The 23,498-nt window shown below is 44.5% G+C and overlaps 5 protein-coding genes across 7 annotated transcripts; 2 read left to right on the top strand and 3 right to left on the bottom strand.

The window, feature by feature from the left end:
* Positions 1–1,287: 1,287 nt before the first annotated feature.
* Positions 1,288–2,764, bottom strand: LOC115768610 (calcineurin subunit B type 1). Its single transcript, XM_030713265.1, has 3 exons — positions 2,538–2,764; positions 2,265–2,320; positions 1,288–2,181 (listed from the first exon to the last, which is right to left on the bottom strand). Exon 3 carries the CDS (start codon positions 2,123–2,125, stop codon positions 1,613–1,615), a length of 513 nt encoding a protein of 170 aa, XP_030569125.1. The 5' UTR covers positions 2,126–2,181; positions 2,265–2,320; positions 2,538–2,764; the 3' UTR covers positions 1,288–1,612.
* An 823-nt stretch (positions 2,765–3,587) lies between these two features.
* Positions 3,588–6,012, bottom strand: LOC115768609 (DNA repair protein XRCC1). Of its 2 annotated transcripts, XM_030713264.1 has the most exons (6): positions 5,951–6,012; positions 5,683–5,852; positions 4,434–5,624; positions 4,287–4,375; positions 3,876–4,222; positions 3,588–3,816 (listed from the first exon to the last, which is right to left on the bottom strand). In XM_030713264.1, exons 2-6 carry the CDS (start codon positions 5,731–5,733, stop codon positions 3,659–3,661), a joined length of 1,836 nt encoding a protein of 611 aa, XP_030569124.1. In that variant the 5' UTR covers positions 5,734–5,852; positions 5,951–6,012; the 3' UTR covers positions 3,588–3,658. The 2 variants fall into 2 exon arrangements, with proteins under 2 accessions (XP_030569124.1, XP_030569123.1); XM_030713263.1 differs by lacking the exon at positions 5,951–6,012 and having other exon boundaries at positions 5,683–5,918.
* Positions 6,013–6,151: 139 nt separating this feature from the next.
* LOC115768604 (serine/threonine-protein kinase ATM) lies at positions 6,152–16,955 on the top strand. Of its 2 annotated transcripts, XM_030713257.1 has the most exons (29): positions 6,152–6,349; positions 6,421–6,529; positions 6,588–6,767; positions 6,835–7,058; positions 7,133–7,477; positions 7,533–7,663; positions 7,721–8,705; positions 8,772–8,955; positions 9,154–9,326; positions 9,393–9,519; positions 9,588–9,967; positions 10,024–10,165; positions 10,232–10,352; positions 10,413–10,545; positions 10,791–11,084; positions 11,147–11,441; positions 11,495–11,871; positions 11,933–12,130; positions 12,261–12,408; positions 12,470–12,875; positions 12,979–13,138; positions 13,201–13,704; positions 13,767–14,072; positions 14,323–15,316; positions 15,382–15,549; positions 15,624–16,000; positions 16,056–16,308; positions 16,378–16,623; positions 16,688–16,955. In XM_030713257.1, the coding sequence occupies exons 1-29, from the start codon at positions 6,152–6,154 to the stop codon at positions 16,870–16,872; spliced, it is 8,343 nt and encodes a 2,780-aa protein (XP_030569117.1). In that variant the 3' UTR covers positions 16,873–16,955. The 2 variants fall into 2 exon arrangements, with proteins under 2 accessions (XP_030569117.1, XP_030569118.1); XM_030713258.1 differs by lacking the exons at positions 6,152–6,349; positions 6,421–6,529; positions 6,588–6,767; ... (10 more) ...; positions 10,413–10,545; positions 10,791–11,084 and having other exon boundaries at positions 11,419–11,441; positions 11,499–11,871.
* A 124-nt stretch (positions 16,956–17,079) lies between these two features.
* Positions 17,080–20,297, top strand: LOC115768607 (protein DENND6B). Its single transcript, XM_030713260.1, has 2 exons — positions 17,080–18,301; positions 18,371–20,297. The coding sequence occupies exons 1-2, from the start codon at positions 17,186–17,188 to the stop codon at positions 19,139–19,141; spliced, it is 1,887 nt and encodes a 628-aa protein (XP_030569120.1). The 5' UTR covers positions 17,080–17,185; the 3' UTR covers positions 19,142–20,297.
* LOC115768606 (DNA replication licensing factor Mcm3) lies at positions 20,298–23,082 on the bottom strand. The gene is made up of 3 exons (XM_030713259.1): positions 21,713–23,082; positions 21,389–21,622; positions 20,298–21,333 (listed from the first exon to the last, which is right to left on the bottom strand). The coding sequence occupies exons 1-3, from the start codon at positions 23,069–23,071 to the stop codon at positions 20,437–20,439; spliced, it is 2,490 nt and encodes an 829-aa protein (XP_030569119.1). The 5' UTR covers positions 23,072–23,082; the 3' UTR covers positions 20,298–20,436.
* Positions 23,083–23,498: the final 416 nt, after the last annotated feature.

Raw genomic sequence — 23,498 nt, 5'->3', positions numbered from 1 at the left:
CAGCCGCAAGTATCGGCACGAATATCAACAGCACGAACATAACCTACAAAGCTTGAACTAACAAACAAACTATGATAGCTAACTATTTATTATTCAAGTTGAAAAAACTGTTTGCCAAGCCCATTTTAAAGTTCTACAATAAATCATAGAGAACAATGTTTGTGCTGAAAATGTTTGATGTCTAAAATGCATATTTTTGGGAGGGCAAACTTTAAACGTAAAAAGCTCAAGTGTTAGGCTCAATAATAAGCTTGAGCTTTTCAAAGTTCTCTCTTTTGTATCATATCTAAACGCCTTGAAGATAAGCTCGAATTTCTGCCCTAACATGAAACTCAAGGCATGAAAGGAACTTACAACCCGTTGAAATACCACCCAATGCCAATACTACACTGAATGCGCTTATAATTCGCAATAAGTTTTAGCATAAGTGTGCTTAAAGCTCTCGACTGTCGCGCTCTGGTCGTGCCTTCTAAATCTTGCTGCACACACATCTCTAGCACACACAGACACATACTCGCACACGTACAGGCGAGAGACCTGTGACCTACAAAGTTGGTTAATCGTTGCCAAAGGGTGTGAGCACAATTCAGGTTCGAGTTGGCTTTCGGCCTCGGCCTCGGTCTTGGCCTCGGCCACGGCAACGGCAACGAGCTCAGTTTCGGCTTCGGCTCGGTTTCGGACGCGGCTTCGACAAACGGCATTCGGCAAGTATTTCCCAGCAGATACTTCACATGGTTATATATTATAGTAATTATGTATATGCCCCATGCCTAGGCGACGTACTTAGACCATAATTGAAAGCTAGCTCAAATGCAAAAGCGAGTGAGAGAGAGAGAGGGAGAGAGAGAGGGGGGAAGGGTTATTCAGATAGAGAATGTTTTAATTTGTTGCAATTACTTTACAGTTGTATTTTAATTGAACAATATTCAAGAATTTTGTACATTCATACTTAACACACAACATTTAATTAGTTTCAAAAACTTGAATAGAATATATTTAAAAAGGAATTGAAAAAGAGAAACATAATCAAAAATCAAACAGAATAGACGTACCATACAAATACAATAAATGCTATAGATAATAGAACTCTGGCCTTCGAGCGTGCCTTCTTATTCTAACAATAAATCAGTTAAGATTCCGATAATTGAGCCCAGGCACAAAATATAGTTGGATTTCTATATATGGCTAGTGCTTCATTCATATAAGACACACAGAGACAGCGAGTGTGAGTGGAAAAGGGGGGCGCAATTGGAGCGAGGGGGGGGGGGGGGGGGGGGGGTTCACAATGTTGGTTCACACGCTCTAGATGGATTTTTAATGTTAACAAATTCGAGTTTTCATAGTTGCTTTAGTTTGATTCTTTTCTTTGGTTTACTTTTCATTTGCTTAAGTTTTTTTTTTTTAAATAGTTACTTGATTTACTTTTTTTTTTTAGTTAGTTGTGCACGCACACTTAAATAATTACATGCATGCACACATGTGCATAGCATTTGTTTGAAATGTCAACGAATTGGAATTAGAATAAAAATGTTTGATTTTCATTTAGTCGATAAATTGCTGTGTGTGTGTGTGCTGGTGTGTGTGTGTGTGTGTATCTATTGGCCGCTTAGACTTAAACATCAACAACCATTTTCTTATGTATATCCGTATTTCCCACGACGGAACAGAACTCATCGAATGATATTTTGCCATCCTCATCCTTGTCGGCGAAACAGATTGTCTTGTCGACAATCTGTTGCAGTTGCGTATCCTTTAAATTGTTGCCAACCATCATTTTGAGCACCTGAAAGAGCTCACCGTTTGAGATGTAACCATCATTGTCCATATCGTAGATGCGGAATGCGAAACGCAATTTGGATAGCTTATCGCCGCGCACACTGAACTGTGAGACGCCCTGAATGAATTCCTTGAAATCGACCTCACCATTGCCATCCGCATCGAATATATCGATGACGCGCTGCACGAGCGGATTCTGTTGCAGTTCCGGCAGCGACATAAACTCATCTATGCTCAGCGCCCCCGAATTGTCCAGATCGAGTTTACGGAAACGTTTGCCCAGACGACGGATCTCATCTGCATCGAAATTGGAGCACATGTCCATTGGCAGCGATGTTTCGTTACCCATGTCGAACTTTGTAGCTCTTCTTCTCTGCGTGCGCTCTTTTTTCCTCTAAAATGTATCTAAAAGCAAAAAAAAAAAAAGGTTTGTTCTTTTTTTTTCTTTTGCACATGGATTTTCGGTGCTTTGGCAGCACTTTACTCACCTAACGGTGTCTCGCTGTTGCTTTTATCAGTTTACCGTTATCCTTATGCGCACATCCTGCAAGCAAAACAACAACAACAACAATCAACACTTTACTTTGAATGTGTCCTATCGATTTTTCCCCGTATTTCAAGTGTTTTCGGCCAATACACAGCGCAAATCCCATTTGTAATTTTGATGTCCTTGCGTTCAATTCAGCTGCGTTTGGTCTGAATTCGCGCAAATGCATGCACACAACAAATGAATATGATTCTAATTATATATGGTTGCGTACCGTATAAAATAAAGAAACAACAAAATGCGTATACGCAGTGGGATTGTGGACACGATCTCTGCGCGTTCAAATCTCGGCTGGCTCTCAGCTTGCTGGCAAACAACTTCAGTGATTTCTATGGAGACGCTCGGTATGTATATGTATATTGGCTTGTATGTGTCCTTTAGGATATCCTTGGGTGCGTAATTGGGTCCCAGGCTTTTGAATGTGGCTATAGCAGCTAATGCAATCTATTGTGAATTTGCAAGCCAGTGTTAATATTATTCGGTATTTTTTAGTGCATTTCTAGCTGCCACCTGTAGTACATGTCTGTGTCCAGAAATAGTATTTAAATACCATAGAAAACGGATTTTTAGAAATAAAACATTACTATAACACAGTTCATCCATTATTTTTAGCTCAAGGCAAAGGAAAACAAAATATTAAATACATTTGTACAATTATCATTTACATTTTCTTTTCTTTTATGTTTTTCAAAAAGTGGCACAATTTTCAACAATTTGTACACAATTTTTTTTTTAATATCTGATAAATATAATATTGTTGCCCAGTAAAAGAGTTTTTTACCAGAATTTTGATAACATAAGAAGAGTTGAATTGAATTGTGCAGCCATAAATAAAATATAAGCACACGTTTAATATTTGCCTTAAAGAATTAATAGACTTTTAACTTTCAACCAATTGACTCAATTGCCATTTGAAATATGTATTCAATAAATAACACAATCAAAAGATGAACACAAACTATTGTGAATTGTCGCTGATCGATTTATATTTAAATACCAAATACTACTGAGCTGACAACATTCAGAAAACAAATCGACTTTTCCACTCACACAATCTAATAAGAACAGGAGTTCAAAGGATTATTGTGCGCTTTTAGGGATACAAACGGTTACTGTAAGATGCGTTAGGGTGACCAGGCGCGGTTATTACACAGCATTTACTAACACTGCGAAGGCGCGCATTCCGAAATATTTGAAAACTACGTACAAAATTACTTGAATCGTGAATTAATATTACATATAAATATATATATCACTTTACTAATGTAATATATATCAATTTAAGCTTAACTGTACATACAATTTCAAAAACACAATACTTGACATTTGCGTAGACTACAACTCATTTCGCTTCTCCTGCAGATAATCCTCCTCGTCGGTGCTAACTTCGTAAACATCCAAAGATTTCGATACATTCTTTTGATTCGAATCGTTGAGTTTGTTTTTGCTGTTATTATTATGTGGCGTATCACTTGTTTTCCTCAATTTATTTTCTATGCATTAGAATTACAAATTAATAAGCCAGCGACAAAATTACGAATTTGCAACTTACTTTGCGCAACACGTTCCAGTTCGTCCTCGGTGTCGGGACCAGACGAATGCATCTGGTGCGCTGTGCCCTCGAAGCTGTTATCAACATCATCAACATCAACTGGCCGGCTACTTATGTCAGCTACCATCTCCACATCCTTGTCATCATCATCATCCGCAGTGGGCTTTAGTGATACATCGTACAGCTCCACATCGCTCTCTGGCTGAGCTGATTCGGTTGTATCGAGAGCATATCGACGCCAGGGCAAATACTTTTTCAGCGCATAACACTTCTCAATCCAGTGACGCGTCACAATTTTGCCCTTGCCCTTGACTTGATTGTATTTGGGCGTATTTCGAAAGGCACAGCTGAAAAGAAATAAACAAATTCTAAGTTCACTTGTATACAAATTTATATGGGACATATGCGTACATGAGATGCGTGCAGCCGGATTCCCAGTCAGCTTTGTACTTGGCGCCCAGCGCTAAAGCTTTGGAGCGCAGATCCGCACGATCTGGATTCTGTATGAAAATATGATTGTATTTAAGACATTCAATAATTATTTGAATGCCCACCCACCTGTATGCCACTGATGACCAGGACAACGCCACGCAGCAGGTGATTGAAGGGCACATATTGCACCTGCTGCTCGACATGGGTCTTTTGCTTTTTGGCTGGTTTGCTGCTGTCATCCATGGATGAAGATAGTCGCTTCTGGGGCTGTGCAGCTGCAGGCTTGGGACTCTCTTTGGGCGCTGCAGTCGGTTTGCGAGTCTCCTTGGTCGCAGCAGTCGATTTGCGAGTCTCCTTGGGTGCGGCTGCTGTTTTATCGATAGATGCTCGCTTTTTTTTGTCCCTTTTCTTTTCCAGCTCCTCCAGTTCCAGGCGACGTCTGTTTTTGTTCGCCTCAATGTTTTTCATCAAGCGCTGCATTTTGGCATCAATGGCAACTTCCGGATTGGCAGCGGCAGCCTCATCCTCGTCCGGGTCATCATCGCCAAACATAAGCGAATCTCGATTGCGATCCAAGAGCTTGATATTGTCCGCCTTGTCCGAGCTGGCACTGGCGGCAGGTGATGCTTGCAATTTAATAGGCGCCGGCCGCGTATCGCTCAAACGACGCAAAGCTGCCGGCGAGGCGGCATCTCTAATGGCCGCTGCCGTGCTGATGGCCGGTGCATGGCCATCATCATTGCGTGTGGCCTTCCAGCGCTGAAAGAGCGACAGGGCGGCTTTGCCATCCGGTTCCGAATCGGGTGACTCCTCGCGCAGCGTAAATTGGCCCAGTGAAGCGAGGCCCTTGCCGGCGCTTGGGGCCAATTTGAATTGATCGGGCACCAATGATTTTGGCTTGGCAGCAGCCGCAGCGCCAGTTACATGCACCTTGACAAAGGACAAACCGTACTGGACATGCTTATTGAACGGCTGCGTGCACACAATCTTCACTAGCTTCCATTTCTCGGGCAGCGCTGTCGATATCAACGCTTCGCTGTTGAAGCAGCGCACGCGATTCGTGTTGGCCGAGTTCTTGCTCTCGATGGGCGTCATAAATGAGCTGGAGAGCAGCAATTCCTTAAAGTCTTCGGGCTGGCAGCCTGTTTTGCTGACCAGCACCTCAATAAATGCGGCATGTTCATTGCCAATGTCAATTCCGTTGATTTGTTGCGGCTCCTCAAATTCCAATATAACATGCGCCGATTTCTCACCGTTCGCTTGTGTCTTCCATTTTTTGGCGGCATTTTCCTTTAAGAGATTTGCCGCCACATGCACCTGCAATATAGAGGTTAGTTTGTTAGATAATTGACGCTTCTATATTGTTATTGCATACCGAATCCTCGCTGCTTACTTCGCGCACAGATTTAAAAACCCCGATCGGCATTTCAACACATTTGTTGCCCAGACGCCGGTCATTTGTGGCGGACTTTTGCTGTCTATCGATTTTTATGATGATAGGCGATAGCTGACCGATTTTTATGATGATAGGCGATAGCTGACGGTCTGTTAAACGATTATTATATGTGAAGTACATTCAAACATGCTTAAGCTTAAGCCCATTTGAGGTTTGTCTTTTCTTTTGTTTTTCTTTTTCTACTTACACAATAGTTTTTTGTTTTAGTTGTTGTTAAAGTTGCCTTTGCTTGATTCACACTTATCGATAGTTGGTATTTTTTCGATAAACGTATGCGGTCACACTACACAGCCCGCTGTGATTTGGGCACGAATATGACATCGACTTGAAAGTTTCTTGTTATTAATTTTTTGAAAGCAGTGTCTAACGTACATGCAGGGTCTGCAATATGAATCCACTCTTAAATGAAATACAACGCATTATCACGGATCTACGCACCGAGAAGCCAACCACACGCAATAAGGCAGTCGAGCAGTTGGACCAAAAGCTGAACAGCTCCAGAGATGCCGTAAATGCGGCGCTGGCCAAATGCCAGGAATTGTCCTGGCAGACCATCTTTGACGCCGCCAAGGAGGCAATTTTCAAAGTATGTTTATTCGATATAATAAACACATATATATATATATTGCTTATAAGTCCGTTTATACAACAAATAAGCACGCTGCCAACCTGCAAGATGCCAACGAAAAGTCGTTCAAGACGTTGTCGGATAAATGTTATCTATACGGCAATGTAATGGACAAGATCATTGACTACAACTTGGAGAGTATGCAAACATGCGAGATGACATTGTTAAGCATTAAGACAATTGTCCATATTTGCAGTGGGACGTGGCGGCAACGGGCACTTTCTGGTCAAGTCAATCATATTCGATGCCTTCGAAGAGGGCATCAAGCAGCGTATTGTGGTCAGGCATTTTGGGGATCATTTCATTAATATGCTGGACAGAGGCATCTTTCTATCGCAAAGCTACATTGCCCAGTTGAAAGTCAGCGAATATAGCCGTAAGTTTTAGCTGTGCTTCTTTGCATACAACCTACAAAAATAACCAACATTAATGCATTCCATCAGGCATTCTGTCCTATCTGTTCGAACTGAATGTTGAGAAGGACGAGTTCCTACGCTCCAAGATATTGAAATGTATAACCAAGACACTGCAACTGGCTCAGCAGCGAGTGCAGCTGCATGCCGATCTAGTGGACTATCTGCCCACGCTTAGCAGCTATACACAGACGGCCAGCAGCGCGGAAAGAAAAACGGAAATTGTGCGCCTCTATCAGATATTTGTGGCCGAGGCAAGTGTAAAGCGTAACTGCTTCCGGGCGCAATCTTTGCTAATAGTAGATTCCTCATTACTAATCATTGCCAGCTGTCGGTCAACTATCATCATAAGCTATGCATGCACATGCAGGAAATAATGCCAAAACTTTGCGATTTTCACAACGACGACTCATTCCGCGATGACACCAAAAGGATATTCTTTGAGTGCGTCATATTGTCGCTACAGACGCTATATCCAAAGTTGAATCAACACGACTTTGGTACATTCCAAGTGCCTCTCAACGAGGACTGGCCGCAAACGATGCAACAATTGCGCACCATTGTTAATATGGAGATTAGAAAGAACTGCATGGGCCGCGGCAAATCCTCGGTACTGAACACCGAAAAATTTTCAGATAAATTTATTCAAATGGCTGCTCTGGTCGTTTTTATAGTAAGACGAACGCTAAAAATAACTAGATACGCTAGTAAGACAATAATTCTTGCAGGTTCATTGGCATATTGAGCCGAGAGGCGCCGAAAATGCGGTCGAGGTGCCCAGCAAACGTGCCAGGGTCGATAAATTGGAAGTCATCATCAAACTAATAGACAAACAGGAAACTAGCTTTAATGCCATTTGGTAAGCATATGCGATTTTTGCATGCATTTAGTTCCTTGTGACTTATGCACTTGGCAGGTTCGCCATATTCGCAGAGCTGCTGCAGCTGAGCAATGCAATTATAAACGTGGCCAACTATCAGCAATCGCTGCTGGCCACGCTGGATGTGCTGCTTATCTATGGCAAAGGCAAAAATCTGCATAACGTGCGCCTCTGTGTGACGAGCATGCTCGATAAGGAGCAGGAGCTGCTGCAAACGAAATCCATACCCGCCGACTTTATGGCCGATCAGTGGTCAAAAATTGCCACACATCTTATATCTGACACACGACTCGCTGCCGATGAGATTTTGGAAAAGCAAATCATACTCCAGGCGCTTATCAAACACGGCAAACTGAGCCAAAAGCTGTGCGCCACACTGTTGCAGAGCATTACAACAAATGAGATGCTCAGACGCAACGAGTGCATCGAAACTATACGCGAGATTTTCATACATGCCGAACACTGCGGCCTGGACAAGGCCTCCGACGATCTGGAGCCCATTATTAAGTGGGCCTATGCAAGCGAGACGAGCAGTGCGCTTCAAATGATACATTATATTGCTGCAATTGATACGCAATTGCTTGCCGATACGTTTGCTATTGGCATCATTAATTTCCTGGACGAACAACAATTGCAGCAACTGTGCAGCAGCCAAGCTGCAAGTGCCACAACAGCCAGTAACAATCTGCAGCTGCTGCTCTACAAGTACAACAAGCAGCTGGTCTGCTTGGATGAAAAGTTTCAGGCGCAGCTGCTGCGCTCGGGCGGCATGCCGCACACTGATGCCGATTCGGGCGCCAAGAACTGCCTTTTTCAGCAGAACTATGAGCTGCTAATGCGAATGCTGAATTTAACGCCCAGCAGCGAGCACACGACCACTTCCATGCTCCAGGATCTGAGGTGCCTGCATAAGCTGGTCTGCACCTTGGAGCGTCTGTTGCACTACAAAGTCTTCGATGCTGAGAACTTGGCCCACTGTCCGCTTATAAAACGGATTGGCCTGTTTCTCAGTCACATTGAGGCGAGTGGCACGAAGCATCCGTTTGGCAATGTTCAAATTAATATCTGACTTTCTTATCGCTTGCAGTTTCAGTACAAGGCCAATCAGCCGGAAATAAGCCGCATTGACGAAAGCGATTTGCGTGATATTCTGCAGCAGCAAATTCTAGTGCTGGATGTCTTCAATTCAAATGATATACTATTGCAGTATCTAGAAAAGCAGCCGATCGAGATGCTGCTCGAATTTATAGGCGTGCTGCTTAATCAGATATGTAAGAATATTAGCTTATAGCTCAGAGTAGCTTTCAGAACTTTTCATTTAACCTAATTTACATTTTTTTTAAAGTAGAAGCTTTACACACATTTTTTGTATTTGTTATATGGCATTCGATTCGATTGAGTATTTAAACCTTGTCACTTTGTAGTTTATTTTTTAAAAATTATAAATAATGCTTGTTTTCGTCTTTCAGGTACTCGCAAGGATATCGCAGATAGCATAGAACATGCAACATTGACCACAAATTGCCTTCATATCCTGGGAAGCCTGTGTGCAAATAGTTCCTATAACGTGGAAGCATTTCGTCATATAGCCAAAAATTTGAAGGTTCCGTCCACGCAGCAGGATGTGCTGTTGGTCATCAGGGTAAATCATATTTATGTTGTTGAATTATTCAAATGAGATAAGCTAAAGTACTGAATGCATTTTTAGATGCTGTGCAAATGCAAAACCCTATCGCAGGAGTGCATTGTTTGGCTAGTGGAGAAACTAAAAATCATCTTTCTATATCACCATACAAATGTTGATTACATTACCGAAGTGGTCGAACATCTGCCCAGTATGTATTGAGCAGCAACAGACCAAACCAACACCCAGGACTCATATGCCGTCTGACTTTTTTTTCAGCTGTCATTAACTTTGTATACAAATCTGAGAATCAGCTGGACGATATGTTGTCGGCTGTAATATCGCTAATGCGGATAGCTTTAAGGAAAGCCTATCCAGCAGCATTGTCGGTCAAGATAGTGCTATCCGTCGGGCTAATAGCGCAGCGCTGTCCCAATATCTATGATTTGCCCAACTTTCATGTGATTTGTTTCTCGGTGGCAAAGTTTCTGACAATGCCAACGCTGGAAATCCGTTTTGCAACAGTCGCGACGCTCACACAGCTGCTGAATACCAATTATTGTGTTTCTGATAAAGATGGAGACACGGTCAGCAAATGTGCCAGCCATTTGGTATTCTGCGAGCAGCTCTACGGCAACATCGACTGGAAGAAGCTAACGGTAAGAAAATCAAATTATGTCACAGGCACTTCATTATAATATGCCTTATTTTGCAGTTCGTCAGCGAGGATCTGGTGCAGAATAATCATGCGGTGGCAATTCAGTCGTTTATTGCATTCTTTGCCTTTAGCACATTTCATCAGGAGGTTGCAGTTCAGGATTTGTTGCCGTACTGTGCGCTGCATAAGCTGAACGAAAGTGGGTTAAGTTGAGAAACTGCTGTTGTATATTTATTGCATATAAACCTTTTATTAACCATTGCAGATGCATTCTGTGCCCTGGAGAGCTTTGTGCATCGCCACAATAGCACCATGCGTCAGCTATTGACACCCTATGCGGATTGCCTGCTGCACAAATGGCATTCGCTGCGCTGGGCCGTATCCAAGTGTGTTTGGGTAGCCACACAAATTGGTCACTTATCAAAATAACTTTTCCTGTCTTGCAGATTTCCTTATTTTCTATGCTATGATACCAGGGAAGAGTTTATAAGAGCACATTCTAAGAGCATAATGGCCTATACATTCATCTATGGCAAGCCGGACGATATTATCCGCTATAAGAAGTTTATAAACGAACGGGTAATGCTGGCTATATCTTAAACAAAACTGTAGACTAAGTGCTCGGACTGTGCAAAATCAAAACAAAAAATCGTTCCTATCTAAAAGAAAGAAAAATACACAAACAGCGGCAGAAAATGACGGGAAAACTATTTGGCTTTGCCTGAAGCAAAACACTTGGCTCTATCTAAATGCCGCTTGGCTCTATCTAAATGCTGTCAGCTAATACATTATGTATTAATCCAATCAATTGGCACTTGTTCCAGGACGCGATGCCAATACTTAAAGCCTTTATGGTTCCGGACTTGTGCGATTGCACTGAATCGGAAGGTGTCGAATTCCGGGATCATCACGAAAATCTGAGACACAATCTAGAGCATTTTAAATTGAAACCGATGGATCTGGCGCTCAATGCGACAACGCTATATCGAAGCATCAGGATGCTGCTTGATAAGGATGAACTCGCCAGACTGTTTGGCGGCGCGGTGCCGAGCATTAGTAACCCACTGTGGTTTCATCTAACCGCCAAATCCCTCTTCATGTCGCTGTACAAGCTTGTGGTGAGCTTCCACATTATGCTTGATCCATTCACACGATATAATTATGTATATATGCTTTATAGAAGGGCCACGATTGGTCAGAGGATGACCGTATACAGGCCATGTCTGTGCTGATGTTTGAGCAACCACTCATTTTGGTGAGTCTGCTTGGCACATTGAAGAGCGATTGCTATCGGGCTGTGCTGCCCAGTCATGTGTTGCATTGCTTCTTTTTGTACTGTACGATTGGCGATGCAATACTGGACGCGGCCAAGGCATTGGAATCATCGCCGTCCACGGACGCAAATTTGATCGAAGTCAATTGTGGCTATTTTGTGCGAGACGTTTGGTTCTTTGTGTGCCGTTTTCTCCTGCACAGTGAGTACTGTAGTCAGCTCTGCTCTCATTTTCTAATTGCCAATTGGTTTCAGGTAGATGTGGACAATTGCACAAAGCTGCTGTGGAATTTATTGAAGTGATGCTGGCTAAGCGCAGCTTTCTCACCCACAATCTTACCGCACACATGGATGAGTTAGGCAAGCTATTGATTGCCTGTGTGCATCACGTGGAAGCAAATCATCTGAAGATTAGAATTGCTCAACAAGTTGAAGCATACATCAGCATGTACACAGTGAAGCTAGAAGTCCAATCGCTGCTGGATGAGGCCGGCGATTGCCAATATCTACAGTCGCTGCGTACCTTGTTTGAGACAACATTGCCAAGAGTCAGCAGACTCAGCGTCGTCGACTATATACGGGCTTTCCTGAAGCCTAACCGACTGGAACGTCTGCATGGTCTGCGCGAATACGTAAGCGCTTTCCATATTTACATATAACATTTATATTTATCGATATTCTTCCGTCAATCAGATTGCAGAGCACAAGGAGGAGCTACAGAATCATGAACAGCTATTGTTTGAACTAATCAGCCGGCTAATTCGCATGGTGCGAGAGTCGTCCAAGCAGGACAACAGCCTCGATGCCGTCAAATGTCTGGCTGAGATTGGGCCGCTCAAAATGAATCATATTTCGTATTACTTTCAAACCGACTTCGAGTCCATACAGCAGGTACAATAACAAGCTAAAAACTATAACTTAAGCGAGAAGTTTTTTGTTATCCGAGTAAAGAAATTTGTGAACAAACCAACAAAACCAAAGAAAGGCATTTAAAATTGACTATTTATATTGTTCGTTGCAGTCCTCGGAGCATCCAATGGAGCAGTTCATCGGCATCATTATGGAGACGCTGGAGAGGCATCTCTTTGACTTCAATATCAACACACAGGAGGCGCTCGTCAAAGTGGCCGGTCATGTGGTGAACAGTAAGAGTGGCGCCAAGTTAATAGGTTTGTGATCCATATTCATTCAAATGCTGAGCTAATTAATTAAATCCGTGTCAACTTACAGCTCAGTATCCGCATTTGCGCATCTTTTACACGGGTGTACACAAATCCGGTTTCCTGAATTCGGCCAGCAGCATTCCGTCTATTGATTGGCTGGCCGTGCTCAAGGCCACCCAGCATCTGGACTATGAGCCATGGATGTGCACGTTTATGGGCACGTTGTTTAGGGAGTGCAGCTGGCAAGGATTCGATGCATATGCGGACCAGTCCTTTGACTTTGCCAGTGCATGTCTGCAGTCGTTTATGAAATTATTGCTAAACAACAAGGATCTGCATTTGGAAAGCTTATGCTCAATGCTCGAGCACTTCTTTGAATGCTCCGCGAATGCGCCCAAAGATATTTACCAGGATAAGCGTGTCATCAAGCGATTCCTGTATATATGCGAATGCGTACGTGTGGTTAACAATTGGTATGTTCATGTCAAAGAGGAAAAGAACAGCACAAGTCTTTAATTCAATTCCTCTCTCTCCCTCTCTCCCTCTCTCTCTCTCTCTTTTGAATTCATGCCTCAGGAGCATACCCATTAATCTAGGGAATGTGGTCAAGGCAGGCAATCATTGCCAAGCTTATTTTTTGAGCATTATGTATCTGGAATTGTGGGCCTGCTCGGCTAATGCGGCGCCGGATGCAAATATCCTAGCAGATGAGAACTTTCAAATGTCCGCCAAGATGGTAATCAAATTATCAGAAACAATTAAGATCTTCAATTATAATTTCATATCATTTTCCAATAGGCATATAAGTCCATTGGCTGTCTAGATGCCATACCTGGCTTCTTAAATCCTTTGCGCTCCCGCGTCGATTATCTCAGCTTGAATGATAATTTATCTGGCATTCTGCTGGAATCGGATAACCTGGATGAGCCCAATAGCGAGATCTGCATGGACATTATGAAGAGCAATGGCATGCTATCGTTTGCCAATCTTTACCAGCGTTTTGGCAAAAACATGGAAACAGACTATGAAACACTGTGGCGTCTCAGTCAGTGGGATGAGCAAATCGAGGGGCATCATAAGGTGAATTGGTCGAACAACTTGGAGCAGGAGTTCAATAAGCATCACTACATTGCACTCAAGTCCATTAGCAAGCGCGAACAGGAGAATACCGTTTCGGCGATCAACAATGCCTATCAGTGTGTGCAGGAAATATTGCGTGACATTAGCGTAGAGTGCCTGCAGTCGGTTTACAAGTATATGACCTGGCTGTGCCTGCTACAGCAGACCGAAGACTTTTGTCAGGTTTGACTATAATATGATTTATATATACATATATTAAAAAGTCATTTAAATCCCATTTGCAGATTCAGTTTTGCCAACAATTGGCTTCAACGCAAATCAATGAAGTATTCGACAAATGGCAAACGGAACTTAATCTCGCCTATGGTAGCTTCAGCTGCAAGGAGCAAATACTCTCCCATCAGATATCGTTATTCAAAATGTCGGGGACACGCGCCAATCGTCGGATACAACAATATTACCATCAGAGTCCCGTGGACACATATCTGCTCAAGTGCATCGGCGAGTGCAAGGCAGCTGGCAAATTGAATTTGGCCACCAAGTATATATCCACACTGCGCGGTATGACCGATATTACGGAGCCCACAAAGGCAAGTTCATTGCTGGATGCGCACTGTTAGCAAATTGGCAACAGCGCTCTGTTAACTTAACAGGTGCTCAGGACAGACAGTTTTAAATAAGCATCGATTAACATTAGCTGTTAAGAAAACAACACTGTTATCCATAACAATATGTGGATCTTGACTTAACATGTTATCCATAACATTATGTGGCTCTTAACTTAACATGATTCGAGCAACAGAGCACTGTTAACATACTGCTATTGGATTTTTTTTACAGATCTCTGTGCTGCTGGAGGATGCGGATGTGAATGTGAAGCGTGGCAATTATCAGATTGCCAAGGCCATATTGCATCATGTGAATAAAAATGCAGAATTTCAGTTCTGTCTACAGCGAGTGCCGGCACTGCGAATGCAGGGTGAATTCCTGTTGGACTGCAATGCCGAGAGTTTCGGATACACATTGGATCAGAAATTCAATCAATCTCTCAAGCTGCTGGATCACTTCCAGTCGCACCAGGCGCTGCTCATGGAGAAATATCCCAATATATTTGCATGGGACACATTCGAATCGTTCGAGAATCAGAATCGCAAGGCCGCCCACGAGTCCATAGCCAAGTACGCGGACCGGGAGTATCAGCGCCTCCATGATTACCAACAATCGCAGGAATACCAAACGCTCGTCGATATCATACAGCAGAATCGTCGATTGGCCGGCACAGTTACTGGCGCGAGGAGGCCTGATTGTGATCGTGATCGCCAAATTGGAGCACTCAATTTGAATCGTTTCGCCAAGCTGGATGAGCAGGAGCTGCGGCGCATCGATGATAATCTAACCGAACATTTGTGCACAGCAATCTCGCATTATATTATATACTGTCAACTGGATGGTGGCTTCTCCAGCGACGCAATTTATCGGATAATTGCGCTTTGGTTCACCAATGATCAGAACAAAGCTATGCTGGACAAGATCAGGGAGCCAATCAAAACTGTGCCAAGCTACAAGTTCATTTGTGCCGTTAGTCAGCTGGCCGGACGACTAAATTCCAAAAATGAGGACTTTCACAAGGTGCTCGTCGATTTATTGGTGCGCTGCGGCACCGATCATCCCCAGCAAACATTTTACAAACTATATCCATTAGTCTACGCCTACATGGATGGCAACCATAGCAATACCCAGCGCGCAGACATTGCCAAGAAAATAATCAAAGTTTGCGGCGATGCGAATCCGGTTGCGCTCAAAGCCAGCCGACAGTTCGAGTTCATGTTTCCTGGTGAGCTGAACCAGCTGGGGAATCATGGCTGATCTTTAACTTGGTTTATGTTCTTAACTTTGCAGCGCTAATTGGCTTCGCCAACACGTATCTCTCTCCTGGCCCAAATGGCCGACCCAATCCCAAAGTGGTGCCCGACAAGCTTTTGAAGCTGAGCGTACTCAAAATGGATTGCATACAATGTCCCACATTGGAGCTGCAAGTCCAGCCCAGCCGGCATTATGATTTGATCAGTAAGCCAGAACGGAAGCGATATATAACTTTTTTAACCGACCGACTAATTGACTGTTTGTCATTCCATACGCAGGCATCACGAAATGGACGGGTGAGTACTCGTTTTGTGGTGGCCTCAATGCGCCCATTAAGGTGAAGTGCCTCTGCTCGGATGGCGTGGTGCGTGCTCAGCTGATCAAAGGCAAGGATGATCTGCGCCAGGATGCAGTCATGCAGCAGGTGTTTGGCATTGTCAACGAGCTACTGAACAGCGACTCCCAGTTTATTGAGCGCAAGCTGCATTTACGCACCTACAAGGTGACCCCACTCTCAACACGGAGCGGCATTCTTGAGTGGTGCAGCAATACCATACCTGTTGCCTCCTATCTGGTGGGCGATGGCACTGGCGGTGCGCACATGAAATACCGCCCGAACGACTGGAACAATCGTAAATGTCGCGATCTGACAGCGGTACATATGTTATATACAATAGCGTATTTGATGTATTCATATATTTATTATGCAGGCGGGCCTGAAGAAATCGCCAGCGGAACGTAGAAAAATCTATCACAATATTTGCGAGCATGTGAAGCCAGTCTTCCATTATTTTCTGCTCGAAAAATTTCTTATACCAGGCGAATGGTTTGAGCGGCGTCTGGCATACATCAATAGCGTGGCCACCACCTCGATGGTGGGCTATGTTCTCGGCCTGGGCGATCGCCATACACAGAACATTCTAATTGATGAGCGGACCGCTGAAGTGGTGCACATTGACTTTGGTGCGGTTTAAATGGTAGCCAACAGCTAACATGTTATTTTTATGAAGTATCCTCTTGTGTATTTGACAGGTATTGCCTTTGAGCAGGGCAAGATTCAGACAACGCCGGAAACGGTGCCGTTTCGCTTAACGCGCGATTTTGTCGCACCTATGGGCGTTTGTGGTACAAATGGTGTTTTTACCAAGTCCTGCGAGGCAATTATGCATATTTTAAGGCGTTACAAGTCCGTTTTTACGACCATCTTAGAAGTTCTGCTCTACGATCCACTCTTCATATGGGGCGTGCTTTCAAAAGACCAACAACAACTGCAGTCAAGTAGGTGGCTTGCAAAAATCTATTTAACTAGAATTTAACTAATTTCAATCGTTGCCATTCACAGATGAGGAATCCAAGAATTCACTGGCACAGCGTGCCCTAATACTTGTTAAGTACAAACTGGAAGGTAGGGAGCCGGGTTTATTGGACAACTCGGATGTGGAGGCACAGGTGCAGCGTCTGATAAACGAGGCAACGTTGCCAAGCAATTTAGCAATGCTCTATCATGGCTGGGACCCATATCTGTGATACACTGGCATAACATCACACATACACACATTAGCTAGCTAAACTAAAAATATACACATAATTTTGCAAATTTCAAGTTTTTTTTTTTTATTCATTAAGTGCTGCCCATACGATACGAATTGAGCAAAACGATAAATGATGCTTATCGCTCGCTGCTAGAGTTGCCAGACCGTGTCGCATATTATTGTAGCGCAGCGATAAGGTGGCAACGCTGGCAAGGCAAGCACAAATAAATAACATTAACATTGAAGTGAAAGTAGAATTAAGCAATTTCCATGCAACGTTAAACGATAACAATTGCTAAGATTTGCAAATGATGAACACAGACGCTCGGCAACGGCATCAATCAAACGATGAACAGGTGGCAACAGTTGCCAATGCGGATGCAGTGAGAAAGCCAAGCGCATCAACGAATCAATCGCCAGATGATTGGATCCGTTTATCACAATGGGTGCATTGTTTTTGTGTTGTTACCTTCGATCTGAACTTGGGCCAGGCACTCGAATATGTCTATCCCGCCGAGTTTATGCCCAGCGATCAGGAGGTGAGCAACATTTGCTACATGGCCTTCCCGGACTCCAATTCGGGCTGCATGGGCGACACCAAGTTCCATATGCGCCTGCGGGCCATCCAAAATGCCAAACATAAAATGCCCGCCACCATGAACCAATACAATGGGGACTGTGCGCCGGCCATGCGCTACGATAGCAGCCACTATTGGGGATTCGTTTACTTCCGACAGAAACGCGATCCGAATCTGCCGCGCGGCTATTTCCAAAAGAGCTTAATCATTATAACGCGGCTGCCGTTCTTTAATCTGTACTACGATGTGCTCGCCCAGCTGGCGCCCAAATATTTCGAGGAGGGCAACGAACTGCTGCGCCGCGCCTGCGACCAAATCAACAGCCAGTGGCCAATGCTAATGGTCGGACAGACGCTCAAGCTGCCGCTGTTCGAGTACAACTATCAGATATGCATACCCAAGGCGACCAGCAGCAGTCGCAAGTTGCAGAGCTTACATGTTAACGCAGCAACATCGATGCCGACCAATCCGCAGCCAGAGATGCCCATATCGGTCAAGGTGCTGGCATCCGTCAATGAGCTGGAGCTGTTTCACAGTCTGAGCTATGTGATAGAGCATCTGTATACGCTGTGGGAGCTTGTCATCACAGCTGAGCCCATTGTTGTGGTTGGCACCTCGCCCGCTGATTGTTCACACATGGTGCAGGCTCTGGTTGCGGTTATAGCGCCACTTGAATACTGTGCCGAGGCGCGTCCCTATTTTACCATACACGATAGCGAATTCAAGGAGTTCACCCAAGAGTGCACCAATCGACCCATACCAGCTGTCATACTGGGCGTCACAAATCCGTTCTTTGTGAAGCTGCTCAAGGATTGGCCGCACATGCTGCGTCTGGTGGATAATCAGGTAATTGACATGCTGTCTCTATACACTCTCGTCCAAGCTCATGCCATATGCCTTATGTATGCCTTGCAGAAGAACATGCAGCAGCAGCAACAGGAGCTGCTGCAACAGCACAAGAATACGCGCAATGCCAGCGCCAAACTGCCGCCGCAACCAAGCGGCAACAATCACAACATCCTCAATGGCAGCCTGACGGCAGCGAGCGACAGCTCAGCCGCCGGACTGCATACCAAATACAAGCCGTACCTAAAGAAGGACAAGGCGCTGATCAAGAAAGTTCTGCTGGGCATTAAGACGAAGCGACCGGACCATGTGCAGACGGCGCTCATCAGGCGGCATCTGTTGGAGCTAACGCAGAGCTTTATGATACCGCTGGAGCGTTATATGGCCTCCCTGATGCCGCTGCAAAAGGACATCAGCCCATTCAAGTCGGCGCCCAATGCCAACTCATTCAAGCTGGATGATTTTCTGCGCAAGGTCGAAGAAGCCGGTCCACAGCTGACGTCCACGCTCAAGGGCGATTGGAAGGGCCTCTACAGGCGCTTCTTTCGTTCGCCCAATTTTCGTGGCTGGTACGAGTCGCGGCATCGGGAGCTGCAGCTAACGCTGCAAGATCTACAACTGCAGGCGCTGTCCGAGGCAAATCTGGAGCATTGGGCACACGACAAACAGGAAGTGGAAATAATTGATATGATACTCAAATTAAAACAAAAACTGAATCTCTACAGCGATAAGACACAGCTCGAGGGCAACACGAATACCACCCAACGGCAGATAAGGGCGCAAATTGAGTGCATGAAGGGCCTGCTGCCGTCCGACTTGAAGAACGTTGTGAATCTTTGATCATTAGCTAAATGTGCCCAACCCCCTAACACACCAGCAATCTGCCCTTAACTCTCTCTATATATATATATATATATATATATATATATATAGATTATTGTCTATATTATTGCCTGGCAGTTACAACAACACGTTAAGTGAATCCCTTAAATCATGTCTAGATACATTTATAAAAGATATCTCCATATAAGTATATCTATGTGTGTGTGTGTGTTGTTTGTTCCTTAAAGCGATTTAGCTTGTAAGTAAATAGATTTGTAGATGTGTACAAACAAATAACCATATCCACAATGTTTTCCAAAACCTCAACTTGTATATATCTATATCTATATCTATGTATATATATATAGTATTTGGCGTGAGTCTTGGCTACGTTACGCAACGAATTAGTCACTTTATCATCGTTCAGAAATAAATCCTATTAATGTAAATCAAACAATAGACGAAGTCTTGAAGTGCTCCCACTTATTATATATATATCACATTTATCCATATAAAGCTCATTCCTGTTTTTGGTTGCGCCACAAATTAACATTAAGTTCTCTTTTAAACATCATATATCAGCTTTTACTTTATTATTTTTAACGTATGTTCCATTCCAGCATTCCACAAGCAAATTTTTAGGTTAGGAATTAAATAAATCAAATTCATCAATGTATTTCCTTTATGAGAACTTTTCTCTATTAAGTTGCAGGCATCTTGCTGTTGTAATTGTTTAACTTATTTTTAATCTGAATTTGTTTTTCAATCCATGTTAAATTTGCCAATTTTTTTCGAATCAAAATTTTAGGCTAGCAGCGAATAATTTGAATAATACAATTTCATATATTTAAGTTGGAAAACTGCAAATAGTTAATTTAGATGCTACTTTTAATTCGTATTTGTTCTCAAGGCATGTTTCATTCCAGCATGTCGCATTTTGCAGGTTAGAGTCGAATCAATAAATGGAACGTCGGAATGAAACATCCGATTAACTTTCGTGTCAGTTATGCTTAAATCAGTCAAATACTTTACTACATAATGTATGAGTTACGAAAGAAGCGCCATGAATGGAATGCTGGAATGGAACGTGCGGATTTGAAATTCGCTTAGTTCGAGCAAAAACCACTTTGATAATAAGATAAGTTCATTGGGCACTTGACTTCATGCATGGGTAAATAAGAGTTCCAAGTTTTTATTATAAATATAAAATGAACAAAAAAAAATCGAAAGACTTAATGGCTAAACATAGAATTTGTACGTTATCTAAGGGAGTTACAATCAGATGCATATAGGTAGGCTGGAAATTATAAGGATTAGATAAGAAAGACGATATCGTCGGCGACCATTATCTGATTGTCCTCGGTCATGCGATGCATGGCCGCATCAACCTCGCCGGCTACAAACGGTTCCGCATTATTCTCGTTGATGGCCGCCGTGATGCGGTGCAGCGGCAGGCTCTGTTCGCGTGCCTCGCGAAACAGTCGCTGCAGCCCGTTCTTGAATACGCCCAGGCGTTCATCGGTAATGGTTGCAGGCGTTGCGGATATGTTGCTGACGGGCTCCGAGCCGGTCAGACTTTCCGAGCCGGTTGCGGCGGCTTCATGGTGCTGGCGTGCCGGCAGCGAGCGGCGTGTCTCACGGCGCGTCAAATCGCCCACATCCGGCTGTGGCGGCTCAATATCCTCATCACTATCGTGCACGGCATTTGGATCAGGTTCGGTGCGTGTGCGTTTGGATCGGCGCGAGGGAGAGCGCGTAGCGGCATCGGTGGTGCCATTGGCATCTTCCTCCTCCTCCTCATCGGAGGAGCCGCCATTGCGACGCCGCTTGCTGCCGCGCTCCTTCTCCAGCACCTTCTTAAAGTAGGCATACTGCACCAGCTCAATGGCCGCATGGGCATCATCGATGGTCACCGTTTTGGACATGCGTGCCCGGGCATGCGCCGTTGCCAAACGGATAAGCGTTTCCAATGTACGCGCCGTAATCGGCTGTGTGCGTGCTACATCCGATTCGACAGCCTCTTGGGAGCGCAGGCGCGAATACTCATTGGCAATTGCCTCGCAGGCCTGCTCTGTCAGCTTGGGCTTCATGCACTTGGCAATATGTATATACTTGCGCATAAACTCAACGGACAGAATCTTCTCGTGACGCTTGCGTGATTTGCCATGCAACAGTGCATCATATTTCTCATACAGCTCCGTATCCTTGCGCTGCAAAAAACAAAGTTCAGAATATGCGCAGGCGATATATATATATTGTACATACCTGTTCCGAGTTGGAGACAAAGGCCAGCGAGTCGGCATAGGAGCTGCCCATGGTGAGGGGCTCGCCGTCGGCTTCCTTGGGATTGCGATAGCGATGCATGCGCACCACATGATCCGATATCATTTGATCCACATCGCTATCAATGACGTCCAGCATGACAAACAGCAAATCGAAACGCGACAGCAACGAGTCCTGCAGACCAATATTTTCCATGGGTGTCTTATATTGATCGTACTGAAATATGCGTTAATATTATGTTAAATACGACTAACGAAAAGGACTTGAATGACAATCTTCAATTGATTTGCTGATTGAATTACTTACGCGTCCATAGACCGGATTAGCGGCCGCCAGCACCGAGCAGCGTGCATTGAGTGAGGCGTGTATGCCGGCCTTGGATATGGTAACCCGACCCTGTTCCATCACCTCGTGTATGGCCGTGCGATCAATGTCGCTCATCTTATCGAACTCATCGATGCAGACAACACCACGATCGGCTAGCACCATGGCGCCGGCCTCCAGACGACGTTCGCCCGTCTCCTGATCTGTGGTAACGGCAGCGGTTAGGCCAACGCCGCTGGAGCCACGTCCTGTCGTGGGTATTGCACGCGGCGCCGTATTGAGTACATAGCGCAGCAGCTGAGATTTGGCCACCGAAGGATCACCGATGAGCAGCACATTGATGTCGCCGCGCAGACGTGTACCATTGGGCAGAACCTTCTCAACGCCGCCAAGCAGTAGACAGAGTATGGCCTGCTTCACAAACGTGTGACCGTGTATGGAGGGCGCCAGGCTCTTGCTGAGCAGCTCGAATATATCATTGTTTTTGGCCAGTTTCTTGCAGAGCATAATGTCCTCGCGTGAGATATCCAGATTGCTCTCCTTGCTGAGCAGCGATATGTTGTTGGCCAGCAGAACGGTGCGAAAGGTGCCGGATGTATAGCCGCCATGCTTGCCAGGCAGGCAGCGATAGTTGCCAACGATCTGGACACGATCGCCGGGCTTGCAGCGATCGACAAGATCATCATCGCACACAATATCAACGGAGCGCGGCAATTGGCCGGCTGGCGCCTTTTCTGGCATCTCCTGTATGGTGAGCGTCTGATGATCCTTATACACAGACAGGCCGAATTCCGTTTCCAGCAGATTGCCATCATCGTCTTTTGTGGGATAAACAGCGCTCGAGGGCACCGCTTCGAATGAGGTGAGATCTGTATATTTGCGTTCCATTACCTTGCGCGTAGCCGGACAATAGTGAACGCTGCGCACAACCTTTGGATGTATGAGCGACACCTTGGTAACAATGCCCTCCAGACACACGAGATTTCCCAGATAGATGGACGAGAGGGTGCGAGGCGTTACATGCCGATTGCCAAAACAGCCCTCGAAGCCAACAAAAAAATCTTCGTGCTGTTTGGCATAGCTGGGATCGACAGTCGAGATGTACTCCTTGAGTGCCCGCCCAAATGCCAGCTGCTCATCGGAGGCGTTGCTCAGCAGGCCAAGGGCGCGCTGTTGATTCTTGCGCTTCAGATCGTTTATGTTGACAACCAGACGCTTGCTCTTCTCGGCAATCATATCTTTGACATGGCCAGCATAGATGCCTTGGTCCTCCTCGTCGTCCAGAAAGTCCACATACTCACGCTGTATATCTTTAATGTATTGCTCCGCGTCGTGTGCCATTTTCAAACAATCTTTAAACAACGAATAACAAGACAAAGTCGCAAACGCAATTGCCTTCGCACGCCGAATGCAATTTTATTTTTGGCGGGAAACACAGACCCAAACGCAGGGCTGCAAGTTAGGCGCCGATAACTATAGCAATTTTTTGCCGATGATTCGATAGTTTTCAATGCCATTAACTGATGAAAAAAAATATTGCCAGCTAGTTTTTTTTTTTTGCATAATATATTTCGCAGTAGTCTATTTTACCAAAGATATTGTTTTATTGTAAAATGCCAATTATGTCATTTATTACTGCATTTCTTTCCCATATACAAATATTAGAAATGAATGGGGCTCGGTACCCGTTGGAGCTAGTAGCTCGATAGGCATTTTGAATGAACAATATGAGATGTGCTTACATATTATTATTTTTCTAAAAAACTGA

Source organism: Drosophila novamexicana, unplaced genomic scaffold, assembly GCF_003285875.2.
Source record: "Drosophila novamexicana strain 15010-1031.04,08,12 unplaced genomic scaffold, DnovRS2.1 tig00001856-arrow-arrow-pilon, whole genome shotgun sequence".
In the NCBI taxonomy this organism is placed as follows: Eukaryota; Metazoa; Arthropoda; class Insecta; order Diptera; family Drosophilidae; genus Drosophila; species Drosophila novamexicana.
This window is presented reverse-complemented; position numbering and strand designations above follow the sequence as displayed.